At 39.2% G+C, this 19,883-nt stretch overlaps 1 protein-coding gene across 2 annotated transcripts in view; it reads right to left on the bottom strand.

Moving 5' to 3' along the window:
• BCL11A (BCL11 transcription factor A) overlaps positions 1–18,272 on the bottom strand; it is a 117,998-nt gene extending 99,726 nt beyond the window's left edge. For both annotated transcript variants that reach the window (XM_075267576.1, XM_075267575.1), the window contains exons 1-2: positions 17,910–18,272; positions 13,190–13,519 (exon numbers count right to left, since the gene is read on the bottom strand). In XM_075267576.1, coding sequence (XP_075123677.1) covers positions 13,190–13,519; positions 17,910–17,964 — 385 coding nt within the window. In that variant the 5' untranslated portion in view covers positions 17,965–18,272. The remainder of the gene's footprint in view (positions 1–13,189; positions 13,520–17,909) is intronic.
• Between the last annotated feature and the right edge of the window lie 1,611 nt (positions 18,273–19,883).

The raw sequence follows: 19,883 nt of genomic DNA, 5'->3' as shown, positions 1-19,883 counted from the left end.
CAATAATATAGTTTCATTCAGAGACAACATATGGAGCACAGCATACATTAAAAAGGAGTCAGTGTGCCACCAAACAAGCATGCCTTGTCTCCCCACACTCTTGTACACTTGTTTTTCAATGGGAAGAGGAGAGTATGTCTGAGTCTTCCTTCCTCTGACATCATTTGTTGGGCAAGAGCCATACACATAGCATAGTCACCCAATCCTGCCAAAATTGGTAGATTCAGCTATATTTTCTTGTACCGTATGTGTACATAGGCCTTTACAGTGTCGTAACTAAAGTCTTGTGGGCCCCGGTGCAATCTTTTGTCCATGGCACCCTACCTCATCCCTACAGTGATGGTTACAAGTCCTAAGGAGTTTAATCAACCTTAGTGTGGTTAGGGTAATCTCTGGGTCTCCTTGGTTTATGGTCCAATCTCAATACTGATGCCAGTGTTCATGGGCCCCCTAAGACTTCTGGGCACCGGTGCGACTACACTCTCTGCACCCCCTCAAGTTATGCCGCTGGGCCTGTGGTTGGGGACAGTGTCTCAAAACTATATGCTTTTGATTCTTGAAAGATCTGCTACGTATACTTTCACGTTAGACAGCATTAAGGCTTTGTTATCTTTACGCAAATGTTCCATAAAGAAGAAGTGATATGGAGTGAAATCGGGGTAAAGTGAGTTTTAGATGATTGGAAGAACACACGTACCTTGTTCATTTTTACAAGTGGAGCCCAGCATCAATCGATGATAGATGTTTCTGTAAGACCAGTTTTTATATCTTGGAATGCTGCAGCCTGGTGGAACAGCACAAGCACTAAAACATTCCGTCTCACTATTGTCAAATTGCTTGCAGCTTAACCTCCCTGCCTTTTTTGCCAAGATCAATTCAACTGAACCGTTGGGAAAGAGGAAAAAGGATCTAGATTTTTGAAGGAATGTCTCCCCCAAATGGGAACAGTTTCCTTGTACATTCCACCAACTGTACTTAACATAAATGCAGAAACTGATAAAACATATTTAATTACTGGAGGTTAGGATCCTAATTCCTCAATTCACTAAAGGAAAGTTGGCAAGGAGATGCATCATTTTGCTGCTTTCTGCCTGAGCATCTGAGGGAGAAAAGCCACTGAGGCAGCTAATACACAAAACATGATCAAAAGTGATTAACAACAGCTTCATATGCAAATTGCATTAATGAAGGAGTGCAAAGTCATCATGTAAATTAAATATGTCAAATCTCTGGGTGAACTTTCACTCACGAGAAAAGAAAAAAAACATCTATTTTTTTACATCATCAATTTCCACAGAATGAAAAATCTTAAGAATCTTGGTGCTATAAACAATTTTCACCTTTTTTTTTTTTTTCCTCCTTCGGCTGCCTGACAGGCCAGGCTGATATGTGCCGAATGCACATGTTAATAAGCCAATCAAAAATGCAAAACAATTCGCAATTACTGCAAGGACCTAATGGTCATTAGAATTTACAACTAGGTAATGAACTAAAGTCTGCCCACACCATGCATATTCATAAAGCAATTTAGCCTTTGAAGATTAAAGCAGTGCTTAAAATTCAAATGAGCTTTAGCAAATTATCAGTAAAATTCATCCAAAAAGCACAGTGCTGCGTGTCCCATGATTTCCCCCCACCCCACCTCTCTTTAATGCAAACCCGCAGAGCCGCCTTTATAGAGAGGTGCTTAGGGGTGCAGAAGGCAGCACTGCCCCAGGCCTCACGTGTTTTTATGTGGCCTTACTTTGCCTCATTTCACTCACAGCCCTTCATGTATTTTCCGTGCAAACACAATTAACTCCTTCATCGCTTTAGGGCGTATGTATAGTTAAGCTGGCTCGCCATGGCTAAAACTTTTCTGTAGAAGAGCGGAAAAAAAAATCAGTCATGTTTCCCGTCCACGGTTGATCGTTCTCAAACTGTACTGCCGAAAAGAGCTTGATTAGTATTATTAGTATTATTATTAACGTCGTCATTATTATTTTGACAGCCGTAACCAAGTTGGTCCATTTATTTCAAGGTTTCTTTGCAAGTTGATTTTAACAACTGACACGCTGGCATATGTAAATTTCCAGTAAATTAATACATGTCTCCTTCAAGTCATATGTGGGAAGAAAATTGTATATAAAGTCTTTCATTCCTTGTCTATTCATTTTGTGTTATTTTTATAGATGTAGCAGAGCTGAGTTTGTCATTCAGCTCGTGTGTGCATCCATATTATCAAAGTTATACCCCGACATATGGAACCATATACCTATACCGCTATACGTCTGCACATGATAGCCAATCAACACAGTAGCCTTTACTTTTGGTGTACAACACGGTATTCACCCATGCTTTTCAATACAATTGGGGCTGCTAGATAACAATACGTATTGGTCGATCAAATAAACCTATTGGCATTCATTTATAAGAGTACATAAACCCTCAGATCTAGTAATAAGCCCATAGAACCAGGAATATCTTCACTAGTATATGACTGTACATCACAATTGTACACTATAGACAAGGCATAGATTGAACTTTCCCTAAATGTCCACTATAAAGCTCCAAAATAGTTACACCAAGTGGCAAACTTTTGTCTATATTGAGATTGCATTAATATCAGTGATATTACTATTTGGGTTACTTATACAATAGGGCCAATATATGACATAGAGTATATATTCACTGGTGAGACGAATATGCAAGTTTTATAAATAGAGTATATAAAATATACATTATATGCAAAAAGGGAAATCCAAGTTATTTGTCCATTTGGTCACAGAGACATTCGTGCTAGACAAGACATTGGGATACAATGTTGCATGCATTCTAGTGGTGCAGACAGCCAACCTTATTTTTATAGTTAGGGAACAGGGCACATTTAGGAGAAGTGAAACCCTGGTGATTTCATAGTTACGTCTTTAAATATCAGTTGTGGTGGCTTTGGACAGTCAAATGCAAACCCATGTCTCAAGCTGTCTTTCCGAAACTGAGATTTGCATGTACCAGCCAAGCCATGTGAGACAGAATCAGTTATTAAGGCCGTTAAGTTCTGCTTCATCTTCATTATTTTTGAGGAAGTGGCGCTATCAATCAACGTTACACTTTCGAAGAGACGCGGGCTCCGGCTAGTCATATCACTGACCGTTACTCTATTGTGTTTCCCTGAAATAACTCCTAGTTTCATTGATACCTGTAATAATGTTCAGTGGGGATCTACATTTTGCACAGACTTTTAACAATGAAGAGGAAGGAGCTTTGAACGCTTAACTTTTATGTCTCAGAAATTGCTTGTGAGTGGTCCGTTCCTTTCACTGTGTGGCTAGCATTGCCTTGCCTCAGGTGATTTCGGAGATAAAAAGTAGAAGTCAATTCACTAAAACCAAGAGGCAACTAAAACATTTACTAAAAGTTAAATGGTATAATTAAAACAGCAAGCTAAACAGCCCATAAGTATAATAATACAAGACTTGGCTTGCCCCTAAAGGGTCTTGCAACATAATTATACAAGTAATTAGACTGGTTGCTCTTTAGTCAGAGACCCAATTCCCTATTTTAATAGTTGCGTTGACTTTTAATCCAAATCTGTCTTATATCTGTTATCGTTGTCTATACATAGAACCAAGTTACCCTCCGATCTAGTGATAAGGAATATCTTCCCTAGTTGTGAAGACCATCCTGTATTATCTTGATATATCTCATTTCATCGAGACCTATGAAGAGTACAGATTTAAACTATAGAGCAATGATCCTTATAATGCCCTATTATTCCTATAGAAATGTCCTAAATAAAGGTCTCCATTTAGACGGATTGACTACAGTACAAGGAGTTATATATACTCGTACCCAGACACTTTATCAAACTTTTTAACTTCTCTACCGTAGAATGTAATAGCCCTATCCAACATAATATCTGAGCATGGAACCTAAACCTATCCATAATGATATATGGACAGCATTCAAATGGTCATCATTGGTGTTGAGCCACAATAAATCCAACACTTAGTAACATTGTTGTCTCTTCTGGCCAACGGGAAGCAACAATCTAAAGTTTACCGATAACTTAGTGTATTAAAAGCCAAAGGTGACCAATGACAAGGCATAATAGTATAGACCTGTGATGTGTGTGAGCAGCTCTAGTATGTTATAGTCACTATGGATGCCTCCGATTATGGCTTGATAAAAAAAAAATTCATTTAGATAACGTTTTTTAAAATTAGTTAGATATTAAACCTGACGCTGGTTATACATATGAGGTAAGTATCGGCCTGACCCAGCAGGACCAATAGGCCATCTATTGTATTTGGTTCTGGCAGAAGATACGACACCACCAGAGCACATGCATACTTGGCCAAAGGGAATGAAAACTCATTCAGCCGACAGCTATCTATCTAAAGAAGATCATAGTCTTCCCGCAGTATTATCTCCTATGCTCAATGACTATTTTCGATGAGAGAGTACAGAGGCATTGCTCCACAGTGTGAGCTGCAGGATTCTCTAATCACACTCAGTGGCAGGTAGTTGTACTCATTAGTGGCCTCACATTACAATTTTACACTTGCACATCACAGCATCTCCTTCACTTTTGATTTGTTTGATTCCGAATTCCCAGATGTCATGTATGAGATTCATCGTTAGAACAATGTGGTACAGACTAAACGGCGCTATGTGTATCACTGTCTAATTTTCACTATGCTAGAGACATAGACGGGCTGAGTTAGTCGCTTGGCACATATCACGATGCATTAATACACAAAGGGAACAGTTATGCGACACACACAGCTCTGCTACCTCTGTAGATTTTCGACACCCTCTGTTGAATCAATGTTTACAAGTATGGTGTCATAATCCGTTACCAATAACCGCAGAGGGAGTATGCCAAAATGTAAGAGATGGAAAGTTCTACGCCATCGGGAAAAGACTCCAAATCGTGTAATATAGAAGAATGATGAGAGGAATGTGAATGTACAACAAATTGCAGCGGAGGAAAGTACAAAGCATTCTTGTCGTGACTTCCTCAATAAAGTGAGAAAATCTCTCCCTTGTGCAAGTACTATTTTTTAGCAATTTAAACTTAAATTAAACCAATTTAGTATATTAGCATGGGGAAGATGAGACCGCTGCACCATTAGGAGCTTCAAATGACCAATTTTAGTTGAAATAAAAAAAAAAAAGGCACCACCAAAGAAAAAATAAAAAAAATTCCTCCAGACATCTTTGTCAGCCATAGGTCTACGTTACATACAATCCCTCCCAGTGGCAAACTTATTATACAAGGAAGCAGAGCCTAGCCATAGTTTACATGGACTCTATCAGAGCCAAGACAAAAGACTACAGACAGACAATAGCTTGCAATGCAAATGCATAAAAAAAAGGGGCCACAATTCTTAACCTGCCAAAAACGTTTCCCCTTTTGCAGCGTCTGCAGAAAACTAAAGCAGCCTTACCAGGGGAGACGAAGAAAGAAAAATGTCACAAAGGGAGGTTGAAATATTTCTAAAAATTAAGCAATTAACTTTTCGGCAGAATTCAGCAAGCGATCGTGATAGACTGTTCTGCATAAAAAGCAGGAGTCGTGATCCTCGATCTCAGACCCGCGGCCGGCACAAAGGAGGCAGCCCCTGCACAATGCCTGCTGTCAGCAAGTGAATTATTTTTATACAGGAATTTTTATCTCTATTGTACAAACAAGTATGTGCCTGCGCTGACTTGTTAAGCAATCCACTTGTATGTAGAATAAGAAATGCCTTTTTTTCCCTTTCCCCGCTGCTACTCGTCACACAGCCCTAACATCACAAGACAACACGTTCTTTGAAGACCCTGATTTTCCATTTAATCAGTTTTTTTTTTAGAAGTCTTTTTTTATCCGAATTATTTTTTCTCGAACGTATTCATCCATTTAAAAAATATTCAATAAATCGGTTGAAATTAAAATTTCAAAAATTCTTAGTCATTTTTTTTTTCGCCACGGCAGACGCGTTGTTTATTTTACGTTTCCTTTTTTTGTGATACCCACGCGTCAGGTTTCTATTGGAATACATACATATTGAATGGTGTAGTGTTAAAAATGGAAAATTACCTTCGGCGTATAACTTGCATTGGAGGTAAATAACCCTATTTCTGTCAGTTTTATTAAGTGCATTGCCTGAGGTCTGTTGTTTCTATCTAGAGGTAACAAATGCAATTGTCAAAAAAGCAATACACATTATATAGACGGTACCATTTGTGGCCTACAATAGGCTCTTAAATAAACTACAGACTAAAGTGTCCATTCTGTAATATATTACAGTAATATCCATTGAACATCAATAGTAAAGCATTGTGTATGGGAGCTGTGGAAATATCAACATGTATCTTGTCAGCAGTCCTAGGGTATAAGCAGGTAGGGGGGTAGTATTTTTGTGCAGGCTCCTCTCTCATCCGTTACGGTTATGGTAACTTAGTGTTAGAGGATGAGACGTGTTTGTTTCAAGCACACCTCTCCTTGTCTGCACATCTGTGCAAGGGAATTTTTTGGGGGGGAGTTGTTAAAACTAGATTCTGAAATTTGCTAAGGGTGAGCCAAAAGTCAAAGCAGAACACGAACTGCTGTTTTACATTTTACAACCTCAGCCACAGAAGCTCAATAAAAATCGCTTCTATTCTGCGCCACGGGGTTGCGAAACTTAATTTTTAAGTTGGTTAAAGACTGTATGGGCACGGCTATCGAATAGTATACGGTATACAGATGCGGCATAACTGAGTTTGTCGGATATAGCAGGGGTGAGCTACTTATTTGGTACCACTTGTCGTATGACCACAATGGTGCGGGTTCGCGGAACGTTCCATAGACGGTTATGCACACTGAATACACTGAATAAACTTTATGCTACTTTAATTTATATTTACTTTTTGTTTTCTATGTATGTCATGTAGACTTTTAGTTTTGTATGCACAGGATCCAATGGCCTCTAGTGTTTTGATTTTTTTAATCCAGACTCAGCCAGTGCAACTCTGCATATGGCTTTGTCCTTATTAAAATATTCCACTGCATTGTCTAAAATGCTGTCCATAGTCTGCTTCAAAAACACCATATGCAGCTTTGTGATTGACAAGCATTTGTCCATCTAACACCCTGGAGCACCCTAACCACAAACAGGTTTCCATTATGGTCCAATGTGGATTCACAAGAGCATAAGAAACTGTAAAAACACTGTCAACGCTCTTTTAACTAAGCAAACTGGGAAAGGGTGAATGTGTTCAAGTGTGTTTTATTATAAGCATGCCTCTTTCTTCTTTGTACACTCTGTTAATTTGGTCCATCTGCCAACGAAGATGTTCTGCCTGCAAAATGGGCATACTGCAAAAAAACTCCTTCCCACCATTAAACAAAGGAAATGAAGGCTTCTAATGAAAACACCAACCTTTCTGTGTTGGGAGGGGTGGACATGAGTTTAGTGAAAAATTGCAGAAGTGTTAAGAGCGGCCATTATTTCAAAAGGGTTAATAGGAACACATGGAACACAAATGGTAACATTGTAGTAGTATATTGTTGCATTGTTGCGCCCTGCTATTGTCGTACGCTACTTTCGATCGATGATTTTATACCTATTATAAAAGGTTTCAACTTATTTTTCGCATAAGCAATTAAAACAGGCCCATTATAGAGAATGGTAAGTACGCCGACTGGCACAGATGAAGTAAGAAGCAGACATATTGAACATTTTAACAACGCTGTCACTCGCACTAGGCTAAGCATTGTACAATTCCCTGGACTGACTGCACATTATAATTTCAGCTTGTAGCTGTGTACAGCTCTATTACAGAGGAAGGTGAGTGGAGCATTAAGATTCCACTGGTGCGTCTGCCAGGAAATTTGCATGCACTGATCTAAACTTGCACCTAAAGGCTTCTCGAAGGTGCAGTAACTTTGCTAATATTTCATATACGAATCAAGAGTCCACGCTGCAGGAAGGCGTCCTGACCTTAACACACCTGCAACTTTTCCCGTTCAAGTCCAGCTCAGAGTCACTGGGGAAACCACAAGTAAGCCTAATGGAAACATTCAATAATTCTCTGTCCCTTGATGAACAGTAAAAACCTTTCCAAAATGTGCTCACAATGTTTATTGGGTCTAGGCAGCCTAAATGTACATGGGAAGCGAGACCATTGATAAAAAGTCACATCAATCTAGGTGACTAAAAGTCATTCTGCAAAGTCATAAACACACACGGTATATCGGTGCCAGGACAAACATGGGCACCGTTGCTGGCTTGCAGTCCTTTTATTGTGTATGAACAGTGCATTATTACCGATGTAGCAGAGCTGAGTTGGCCATTTGGCATGACTCACGGGATATTGTAATGAATCAGTGGATTTACAAAGGATTTATCAGAGCGTTATCTCAATGTACAAACAACGGGGTGCCAAATGACAGATTCGGTTCTGCTACATCTGTATATACCTGAACGTAGCCAAGAATGCTTAATAATCTGCAAAAGTTCGCAAGTTAAGCACATGCAGAATACACTATAAAAATGACAGCTGACTGTGAAATTCTATCAATTCATCAGATTATACACAATTTTGAAACAAGGCCAATCTCATGAGAAATCGAGCTGAAATCTACCAATGAGCGAGAAAAGCAATACAATAAGATCCCTGATATAGCGTGTATCAGGTGTGCGTAGGGGTGTGAATAAAAGAGGATCAGACCCCTTTATCTAATCACATAACTGCCAGCATACCCATGGCACAAACAGAACCTCTACCAGCAGAAAGCAAATAAAGATGCTTACTGATTAGATCTCATAGTAAGCCATGGCACGATGCCAGGCAATGTCCAGCTTGATGCTAAGCGTCTTTTATTGCACAAAGCTGGTACCACGGCATACAAATGCCAACTACATTGCTGGCAAAACGGTGTCTAATTCAATATGAAAGGAACCATTGCTTCTGTAATCAGCTACTTCGGCATCTCCAAAGGGCATCTCCATTATGATGGTTTTTACATAATAAAGGCACGATGCAGGCGTAGTTGCTGGGCGTAAAGATTATCGATCGAACAACACACATCAATTTTGTTTACTACTGGCGAATGGAAAAAAAAATCTTCATTCTAGCACCATTCCACCTCATCTCATAAGTGTGATCATTGTCTCTCCGGTGACAGTCCCTCCCACAGTAAAACATTATAGCTTACAATTCACAGTTCGAAGCTTGTATGAACGCGAAAGCTAATTGATACAATAGGCGTACGCTACTACTACTGCATGCACAAATATGCACAACTCATACGCACATTTCTTCCCATAATAAACGCATCCATACAATTCGTACTAACATTCGTTATAACTAATTAGGGTATTTAGTCTTTAGAACCCAATATATTCCTATACAATAAGAACGCCGGCACTTCCTAATGACTTTATAGCAGCACAAACATAAATATTCTATAGAACTTCGGATTTCATTTACTCAATACATAAAATCTTCCAATAATACAAGCCAGACTAGAATTCCAGCAGCAGAAGTCTTGGTATAAATGCAATCCTCATGGTATGCAACTGCATCTTTCCTACATCAAAGTGCATAGACTTTCTACGTCATATTTACAACTCAGTGGGGCCTCCATAATGACCACATGTTAATTACATCAATTCAGACCATAGATGTAGAGCGTTTTTTTTTTCCGTAGAGATAAATGAAGCATTTATGGCGGGGTGCCAGACTAGAGGGAACGCTTTTTTTGTGTCATTTCGGAATATTCAAAGGATTTTTTTTTTGTTTCAAATAAATAACGTCCTGTTTCGATTGTTAGGAAGATATCAGTGATCCACCACTAGGGCCACCAAGGCAGGTAGCTACCAATATTGTCATACATAACTCTATAGTAAAGTATATACTATGGACACATGCGGAATACATTTAAAAAAAACTTTAGACGTCTGGATGAGTTTTGAGAAATTTTTAAGTAGTCTACTTAGATACAACACAAGCCACTGTAACATATCGTATGTATCGAAGACCTGTCCCACCAAAACTCAGATGATGGCCTTCATAGGGTCACAAATGAAACTTTCCTGATATCCTGCTCACAGTTACCATCTAAGGATCCACTGCCCATGACGTAAACTGATTTGCCTCGTAACTTTGGACAAAACATAGACTTTTGAGAAAAAAACTCAATCTCGGGCAAAGCATTAATAGGATTCTAAGAAAATTATTTTATTCACAGACAACTTATTAGAAACAGAGCTATAAAAAACAAGGACAAAGCCCTTATTGATATGGCATGCTCTACTTTGGCAATGTCCTCCTCTAGAAGGATGTGTTCAGCAGAGATTGAATTTTGTATCTGATAGCACAATTTGACTTCTATTTCCACTCAGAGTATAAGGATTACACAGAACATCATCTAATGAATTACAACATGTTCCAAAAAGGCTTGTTAAAGGATGTCTGAAGATGTAAGAATCCCAGAAGGAAGTTATTTGTGAATGCATGAACCTTAGTCTCCGGATTAAACCTATAAATGGATCAAAGGCTGGGGATGCTCAGGTTCTAGAACTAAGAGAAATAAAGGAACCTTATTTATAAGATGCTATCTGGGATGAGGTGAACGCACAGTTCCTTAAAGGAGTTCTCCCGAAAGACTGTTTAGTTACAGTAGCCTCCGAGTGAACATATGGAGTTTATCAATAGAGTGACCTATTTGGGACAATGGCAAGCAGTCTGCTTTTAATTCCTTCTTGACAGATACTGTGTTTTGTCTTTTAAACAGAGCTCTCCAACATGTAAATATGATGTTACATCACTCCAGTGTTACTCCATATTTGGTGATTTAGAGTGACTTTGGATCTCTCAAGACTACAGATCCCTTCCACCAATCCCGGCTTCATTAATCATGAAGTACTATTCTGTTGCTGCTATTCCCTCATATGAGGAGACAGCAATTGGAAATGGTCACTAGGCCCTCAGTGGTAGTAAGAAAATTAACCAAGAACATGCCAAAGGAAGCTCTTCTACAGTGACAACTGTATCAAACATAATGCTCCATTAACATCAAATGCAAATGTTTCATTTAACTCTTCGGGGCCATACTGTATGTGCATTCTGATAATCCAGTAGGTGTACCTGCAGATCTATAAAAACTACCAAAAACATATACTTCCTAATAACAAACCCAACCATCTCTAAACTAAGCATTATTATAATTGTATGTATTTAGTATATACATTACAGTATCTATCTATCTATCTATCTATCTATCTATTTGTCAATCCATCTATCTACTCTATCTATCTATCTATCTATCTATCTATCTATCTGTCAATCCATCTATCTGTCAATCTATCTATCTATCTATCTATCTATCTATCTATCTATCTATTCATTTGTCTATCTATCTATCTCCTATCTATCTATCTATCTATCTATCCATTTGTCTATCTATCTATCTATCTATCCATCCATCCATCTATCTATTCATTTGTCTATCTATCTATCTATCTATCTATCTATCTATCCATCCAACTATTCATTTGTCTATCTATCTATCTATCTATCTATCTATCTATCTATCTATCCATCCATCTATTCATTTGTCTATCTATCTATCCATCTATCTATCCATCTATTCATTTGTCTATCTATCTATCTATCTATCTATCTATCTATTATCTATCTATCTATCTATCTATCCATCCATCACTTCATTTTCTTTAGATGTCAGACATTCTCTTTCTATATAAAACATTACAATACAGTTGAGCCCACATGAACATAATGGTCCATGACTTGTATGTTCATAAAAGGCTAACGAAGACTATCAATTTTATAATAAGACAATTAAAATATAATATTTGCTACGGTAAAACTTTAAGGACCCAATGCAAAGTTTCTTTTAGCCATTATTCCCAGCACCTACAACAATCAGATGTTCCCCGTAGAACATGGCCTGTAACTAGGTGCCAGATCCTACTGTATTCCATATCCATCTTACAACGGGAGAGCTACATTAAGATGTAACTGTTTGATTTTCACACATGCTGACCTTATACTAAATACACCACACAGTCCTCGTTCTCACACAGTGCTGGGCTGCAAGTCAATTCACATTTCATTGTCTGTGTCTAAAAGGTTAAAACAACAGATACAAAAGAGAGGGAATCTCATAAAGAGTAATACACTTGTGACCTATTCTTAGGAATGAGGTTTGTCTGGACTTGGAAAGGCAATCACCGAACTACCACTCTTTACGTTTATAATCCCATTCTCTAGGTGCTATTGGCTTTCTTCAAATTCAACAGATGTAGCAGAGCTCAATTGGTCATGTAGTATTTTCTTTAGTGCACCGTTGTATCTCATTGACTTAAGATGTCAGTAGGCTTACAAAAAGTTCTAGTGAAAACCTTAAGATAGCACATTGTATATTTTGATATTGTGATAAGTATTGACAGATCGATTATCTCTGCTACATATGTATGTATTCTAGATAGATAGATAGATAGATAGATAGATAGATAGATAGATAGATAGTAGGAGTAAAATAAAATCAGTGCGGGGCTCTTCTAAAATGTGGTTGTGTAAACCACAAAGAAAATAAAGATACATCTGTCAAACCCACATCAGAGGTATGGCAAAGCACAGAGAGGCATTTATCATTTGGCTGAAGAGGCAGACTGCAGAAAGCGGCCTTTCCTGTCAAACCAACCTTTTGAAATTTCCAACATGCCCTTAAACTTTTCGAATAAGCATGTCTGTGCGCTTCAGCAACTGCCCTCTCTACTCTGGCCTGGCCAGTCGAAAATGGCATCTTAAAGTCAAGGTCAGAGGTGTCACTATGCCATGGGGCTGTGTTTAATTACAGTCTGCATGCTGACAGCCAGTATGGATCCAAGGCTAGCTACAACATACGTTAACCCTTTCTGCACTGCTACTGGTAAACCTATCTATCGTAGGCTAACAAAAAAAAATGCAAAGGCCTAAATTTAAATATTCGCAAGAATTGGATTAAGGGACAAATTGGCGTATTTTAATTTAGAAACCGATAAAATTCCGACTCTATGTATATAGTGTATGGCTTCCAGCAACTATACATTCATTGATTTTTGAAATCTTAACAAAGACATCGTGAAGTCAATTCTACTCTTGTCAGTAAGGTGATATGGCTGGAGTACAGAGTGAAGGGAAGCGTTCAGTAACTTCCTCTCATTAGATTTACCTGCTGCATTTTCCTGTTTAGGACAAATCCCTCTAGATGACGTTGACAAACAGTCGTCATCCTCCGGCGTGACCTGGATGCCAACCTCCACAGGATTGGACGCTTTCTTCAGCTCACTTGGCGTAGGTGAGGGTGGCTTATCCACAGCCTTCTCTAAGCAAAGGCTGCCATTGCATTGTTTCCGTTTGTGCTCAATAAAAATAAGAATGTCCCCCAATGGGAAGTTCATCTGACACTGGCCACAGGTAAGAAGGTCATGGTCCCCTTCTCCGGTTCCCAATGTGCTGTTGTCTGGTTCATCGTCTGTTAAAATGGCTTCGACAGGTTCGGCTGCAGTGTAGAAAACAAAGAAAACATCAGCTCTCTTGAGAAGGGAAAGAAGAAACAAGCAATAGATAGGCAAGGTTTATACCCCATACGTACTGTACCAATGTATCTGAGAACCCTATATTGTCAGGGAAAAAGATAAAGCGGGAGGACCATTATGGGGGATTATATCGGGAGGTTTTCTCAAGACCATGCTTACATGGTTGCAGTTGTAAGGTGACTATGTCATTATAGACTGCAAAGACATTTTGAATGAATATGTAGATGATGCCAGGAAAATGATTTAACCCCACAGTGCTGAGAAGAAGAGATAGTCTCTTATTCTATTTATATACAAGGAACACCAAAGCAAATATATAAAGACTTAAAAGTCAATTATACATAAAAGCTTTCAGCTATTTAGTGATATACGAGAAGGTTCGTACAGTCTATCCCTCACGTGTTTACATTCACGTTGCGCCATCATGTCGAAGTCAGTGTGGTCAAGTGAATGCCACGTTTCATAACCACTGATAGAAGTCTATTTCTTAAACCTGAAATACCTATTCTACCGGCTGTCAAACTTGACAGATTGTCTACATGGTGATACAAATCATTTTTCAGAATGTTAAAATGACACTTCTAATGAAACATATAGGCAGTGTTGAAATCATATTGTTCCTAGAAAGCATTTTAACAAGAATAATTTTACAGCAGATCTATGGACCTTCTATCAAGCTGGAAGAAAAAAAAAAACCCTGAGAACCATGTTCTCTGATTCGTCACACAAAGGCAATGGTGACACTACAATGTCAATTAGAGCACAAAGAAAACCCATTTTGAAAATATCATGGTGCCCAATACAACTATCAAATAGTTAATCAGTCTGACCTTCTTAAGCAGGCTGCCAATTTCACATTTTAATGAACTTAAAGCCACAGAGAATCAAAAAATAGATTTTAATTTGGTCGTAGACTATTGGAATAGATCCTGGTAAAGTGCAAAAATCTACTGAACTCAGGTTAAATTTATTTCAGCCCCACGTAGAGCGAATATTGAAGGGGGGAGATCTGGAGTAGCTCCCAGTTGAGCAGTATAAAATAATATAAGAATGACACCTTACTGCACCTGAGCTCCAAGTAGGACAAAGTCTGACTTTGGAGAAGTCTGCCTCTAGGACTAAGACTATATTACGTAAGCCCTAATATGATGCCAATAAGGGTCTTTAAGTGGTATGTTACCAAATACAACAAAAGAGCCAAAAATAATGGACCAACCGGGATAGTTTTGTTATATCTTCGAGATTGTTCACAAGTTCTCGATACTTAAAATGGACTATGGAGCAAAAATAATGGCTCCTGATCCGTAAATCGTCCATGGTGGTGTGGCACAGACGTGGCTCAGACATAGTTAAAAGATATTTGCAGAAAATAGGCAAAGTCTACCGAGTGCAGTCACCAGCCTGATTTACAATCAAAACCAGGAAATGAAGTGCTTATTCAGAGGTAGCTGATTACCCCTCCACATTTCACCTAATTAATTTTATAGGAGGCAAAGTTCTTGAAAATAACAAGATGATCAGATGTACAGATATAAAATCCATAACCTTAACATTTCCGATGCTCTCCACGTAAATTATTTCTAATTAGCTGGGAATACATCCTGATAAATAAGTACATTCAACACGCGTATAGTTGGCTCCTGAGGTATAGAGATAGCACTGGGGAATCATTCCATTATTCGGCATTATTATTATTAAAATCTCAGGCATCTGTGAGGAACAGCTAAGTCACTCTATGGGCTCTAGTCTATATTTTACACACAAATATACAAATTTATATACAGTTTACGTTGTCGGAACAAGATTTCATATAGAAGTGTATTTATACTCGAAGAAAAGGTTTCAAAAATTTTGTAGAAAATTCTAAGATCCCGTCTCTACAATATCTTACAGGCTCTCTTTTTGATAGTTGTGAATGTAAAGTGTTCAGCAGATTAACACAATAATAACGTGATCCTGAGTCTGGTCTAGTCCTGGATTTACTAAAAATAATAAAGATCTCGAGCCGGACGACCAGCGTTTTTGATGTGAACTTTGCAAATAATAAAAGCACAATGGGAGCTTGAACAGAGGACTCTATCCCTCCCTCTTCCTCTCTCTGTCCAAACACGTGGATGAAAGGCAAACATGTCAGACAGTCAACAAGGAACCTCTCTGTTTTAGGAAAAACCTGTTTCCCTCCCCTCCCCCTCTTACACAAGACTTCTTGCCTCCCTTCATCGTAGTTAATAAAGAACAGAACAATGTAAACTTAAAAAAACAACAGGCCGGACCGAGCACGCCACGAGCAAACTTCAACCGATAGAGTAATAAAAAAAAAGATTATAAATATTTAGAAATATTTCAATGGAAAGTTTTAATTTTAATTTTTACAAAAATAATTTTAGCATATCTATGGAATAACTATTTTGTAAGACGGGGTTGTATTGGACTTTTTATTCGACCATGACCGTATGCGATATCGTCTATGGAAAATAAAAGATGCCCATCATAGTTAATTTATGCATATATGTGTCTCAACAGCATGAATAGTGATGTCTGCGAGTGTGAAAGCAGCTGAGGACACAGTTTTTCAAGGTAGTTTAATCCACTGCCTGCATCGCTCATTTAAATAAAGCACCATAAATTGTAGATATGGACAAAGAAATGAGAAAGAGAATAAAATGTGCTTCCCATTCACCCCCACCATGAAGAAAAACAAATTATGAAAATGTAGGAATATATGTTGAACCGGTCAGGTTCAAGTTTGGACGCGTTTCCTGATCTTTCTCTGCTCCCTAGCGGTCAGGTCTGGTATCGCACAATGTGTCTTAAGTAAAACCTCATGTTGTCGATCAAGTCCCCCGGAGCTCCCTTGGCAAAGGAGGGGGGGTTGGAGGTTAGGAATACCAGAAATAAACATGAATGCAGACAAGAGGCAAAATAACAGACGATAATCAATGATAATCCAAATATTGAAGCATATAGGGACTGACTTAAGACACGTTACATTGAATAAACCCACTGGTAAGTCCCATAGGGGAATACTATAGGGTCATACGTGGTTATTTGTTACTGTAACTTTGCTAATGTCGGCCACATTCCATCTGTAAATGAGAATGTCCTACAGCCAAGGTAAAATATATGAAGGAAACGCGGCGGAACGTATATCCCAATACAAACCAGTGCCTCTGATCAATATCTGGGAAATTGGAAACCGATTGATTAAAGTTGGGGGATAAGTGAAACATGTCCGGTTACTATATCACACCTATGGATGGGCGAAGATTACATAGAGCGATACAAATTGTCACTGCCTGCCACAAAGCATTCTAAGATGGTTTAATATAAGTGTGGACGCCATTAAGAATACATACATGTAGAAGGGCTGACAGAGATCTGACGCATGGTAATTCTACAACGCAAGTTTACAACAAGCTGCACACCATTCACTCATTGTTCCCAGGATCCCCTCGATTGTTCCAAAAAAAAAATACTAATTCCATGCAAAATACCCCCCGACCTGTATTTTATTTTTATCTCGTATAGGTTACAACACGGCTGTCAATGTGATTCCTTCCACAGAGGATCTGCCTCTTCAGATCATTTTTTTTTTTTTCTGCTCACTTTTTTTTTTTCTGGAGATTATTTTGCTTTTCCTGTCTCAGTTGTTGGCAGGAGATTCTGCACACGCGGTGCTTGTAAACATTCAGACACGAGATTTTTCCCAATCAAAATCCACTTCCACTTTTTTGAAAATCTTCCAAAAAATAGTAAAAGAGAGAGAGAGAGGGAAAGGAAGGGATTTCGTCTGCCAGCTGCTATCGAGGCAAAGTTTTCAAAGAAGAGTTTTTGAAAGAGGATTCTTTGAAAGAGCAGAGGCATGCAAACCCAAGCTATCCCCCTGCACTGCTCTCAATGTGTGCTCGCTCTCACTGGGCTTCACGGAGCAGCTATTACAGCAGGACAGAAGCAACCCTGGGAGCATGCAGCGACCCTCAGCTCGCATAGCTTATGCAGTCCACAAAGCAATGATCTCTTGCAAAACCTTACACCTCTGAGGTTGCAGCGCTCAAACTTGCAAGTTTCATTTCAACACTGAACCCTATATGGTGCCCTTGTTTCTATATGACTATCCACTTGGGGCTGGTTATTGAGTTACACGATCTCTGTCAAGTGTCCAGTCTGCTTTTTTATTACCGTAATCCCTGTGCTTTCTTAACAGAAGAAAAAGTATTTCATTTCTACGACCGGAGGAAACTAGAAGAAAGTGAAAGGTCTTTATATACAGATGAAATTACTTTCTCGCCCCCCTCCCCATCTGTGAAGCTACGTCTGTGTGCAGGTAAAGCATGGATTAAGCAAGGTACTTACGTGAGTATTCCCGTTTGCTTAAGTGCTGGGGCTTGCCTTGCTTGCGGCGAGACATGTTGGTTGGTGGGTGGCTTGTGAGAGCTCGGTTCACATCGGGAGAGCAGGGTTAGAAAGAAGGAGACTCCAGAGAAAATATCTTCATCAAATGCCTTTGACATCCAAAATAAATTAGAAATAATACAAAGATGGTGCAGGGAAGATGAATTGTGGGACAGCCGTCATGCCTTTTTTTTCTTTTTGGAGGGGGGTGAAAAAAAAGAAGAGAGAGATAGAGAAGGAGAGAAATGAAAAAAATGGCAAAAGCCCCCCTGAGCTGCAAGTTCAAGTGCGGACGTGACGTCCCTGCAAACTTGAACGTCAGGAGCTGGATGGACAGAGACATACAAAACATGGGCAGGGCCAGGGGGAGAGAAGAGGAGGAGGGAAGGCAACACCAATGGACATTCATAAGGGGCTGGACAGGAAAACCAGACCCGGGCAAGCCAATGGACAGTGATCAGAAGGAGAGGGGGTGGGAATGAGGGCACTCACAGTACAAGGGGGAGGGTGAGGAGAGAAGGGGCTAGACACAAGCTGCTGCTTATTGAAAGAAAAAAAAATATAGAAGCACAGTGTTGAGCTGGAATCTGATCCTGCTGTGGAGATAGCATAGAGAAAAAAAGATCACAGCCTCTATCACATAAACACACTATGTACGTAAAACCCTGCGAGATCCAAACAAATGCTCCCAGGCTGCACGCAAGGGAATCTGCAGAGAAATAGGTGACATACTAGATGATGCTGACTTATTGAAGGGTGCCGAGGTTGTCGATGCACACCATAGACCGTAACCGGGTGCTATCGGAAAGAGCAAACCCACTAAAGTTTTACAGATGTGCAAGGGACGGTTAAATATAAGTTAACCAGGAGGGAGGGGTTCAAAGTTGTATTAGAAAAAAACTACAGCGAAAAGAGAGGTGTGAGGAATAGAAATTCAATCTCCATACAGAATACCGCCATCAATATATATGTTTAATCTACCTACATACATATCTATACATGCACACAAATGCGTCGTCTGTGTATAGTCTATATACAACGGATAGAAACGTAAAAGATCTGACAACATATTAATGGAGGGATAGTATGATGGTAATTTAAATAGGTCAAGTACACAGTGGTCAGTCGGAGTCACAAAATTCAGTACACAGAGGGTTAAGTCTGAGAAGGAGGAGTTGACAAGGAGGGAGAGATAGGTATGTGCAGACAATGAGGCAGAGAGGACATAAGATTCTATAGCTGGAAGGCCACAAGGAAAGAGGGCAGAGTTCAACTGGTTTAAGGTGACTGGTAAAAGCATTGATTGGTCAAGCAAACAGAAGTGGTTAAAAAAAAAAAAAGAGAAAAGAGGAACAAGGGTTCAGATGTTAGGCTTCCTTGACCAGTGAAAACCACTAACAGACGACTTATCAATATATACACCTTGTCCAGCTCAGAGATATAGACTTCTCCCACAGCTGTGTATAGTCTACACTGATAACAGAGTCCAAGAATACACAAGGCAGAGGAATAACACTGCCAGATGAACAAAAGGCAAAAAAGAGCAGATAAGATGTTACATGCTTTATGAAATCTACTTTTTATGGGCGCTGCTCCTTTAAGGGAAAATTGCAAATTATGCAGATCGATGGAACGCTCATACAGTACTAATTATATAACACCGGAAAAAAGTGTACATAGTATTAAGGTGTTTGCCTTGTTCTGCGAATAGTATATACGCCAGGATAAAGAAAATAATGTAAAATAAACCGGGGTTGTGTTTCTGCTGACAGAACTTTGTCTTGGGGGCACAGACGGCTTTGAAGAAGCTTATTAAGGAATGTGCAGAAAAGCTGTTGGAAATAAGACACTGCCTGAATCCTACACACAAGTTGCTGCTGGCAGATATCCCTGTCTATTAGAGGCGATGTAGTTTCAGCAGTAGCACCCCCTAGG

This window comes from Leptodactylus fuscus, chromosome 3, assembly GCF_031893055.1.
Source record: "Leptodactylus fuscus isolate aLepFus1 chromosome 3, aLepFus1.hap2, whole genome shotgun sequence".
Taxonomy (NCBI): Eukaryota; Metazoa; Chordata; class Amphibia; order Anura; family Leptodactylidae; genus Leptodactylus; species Leptodactylus fuscus.
Note: the sequence above shows the minus strand (reverse complement) of the source record. Positions and strands in the feature narration are given on the sequence as shown.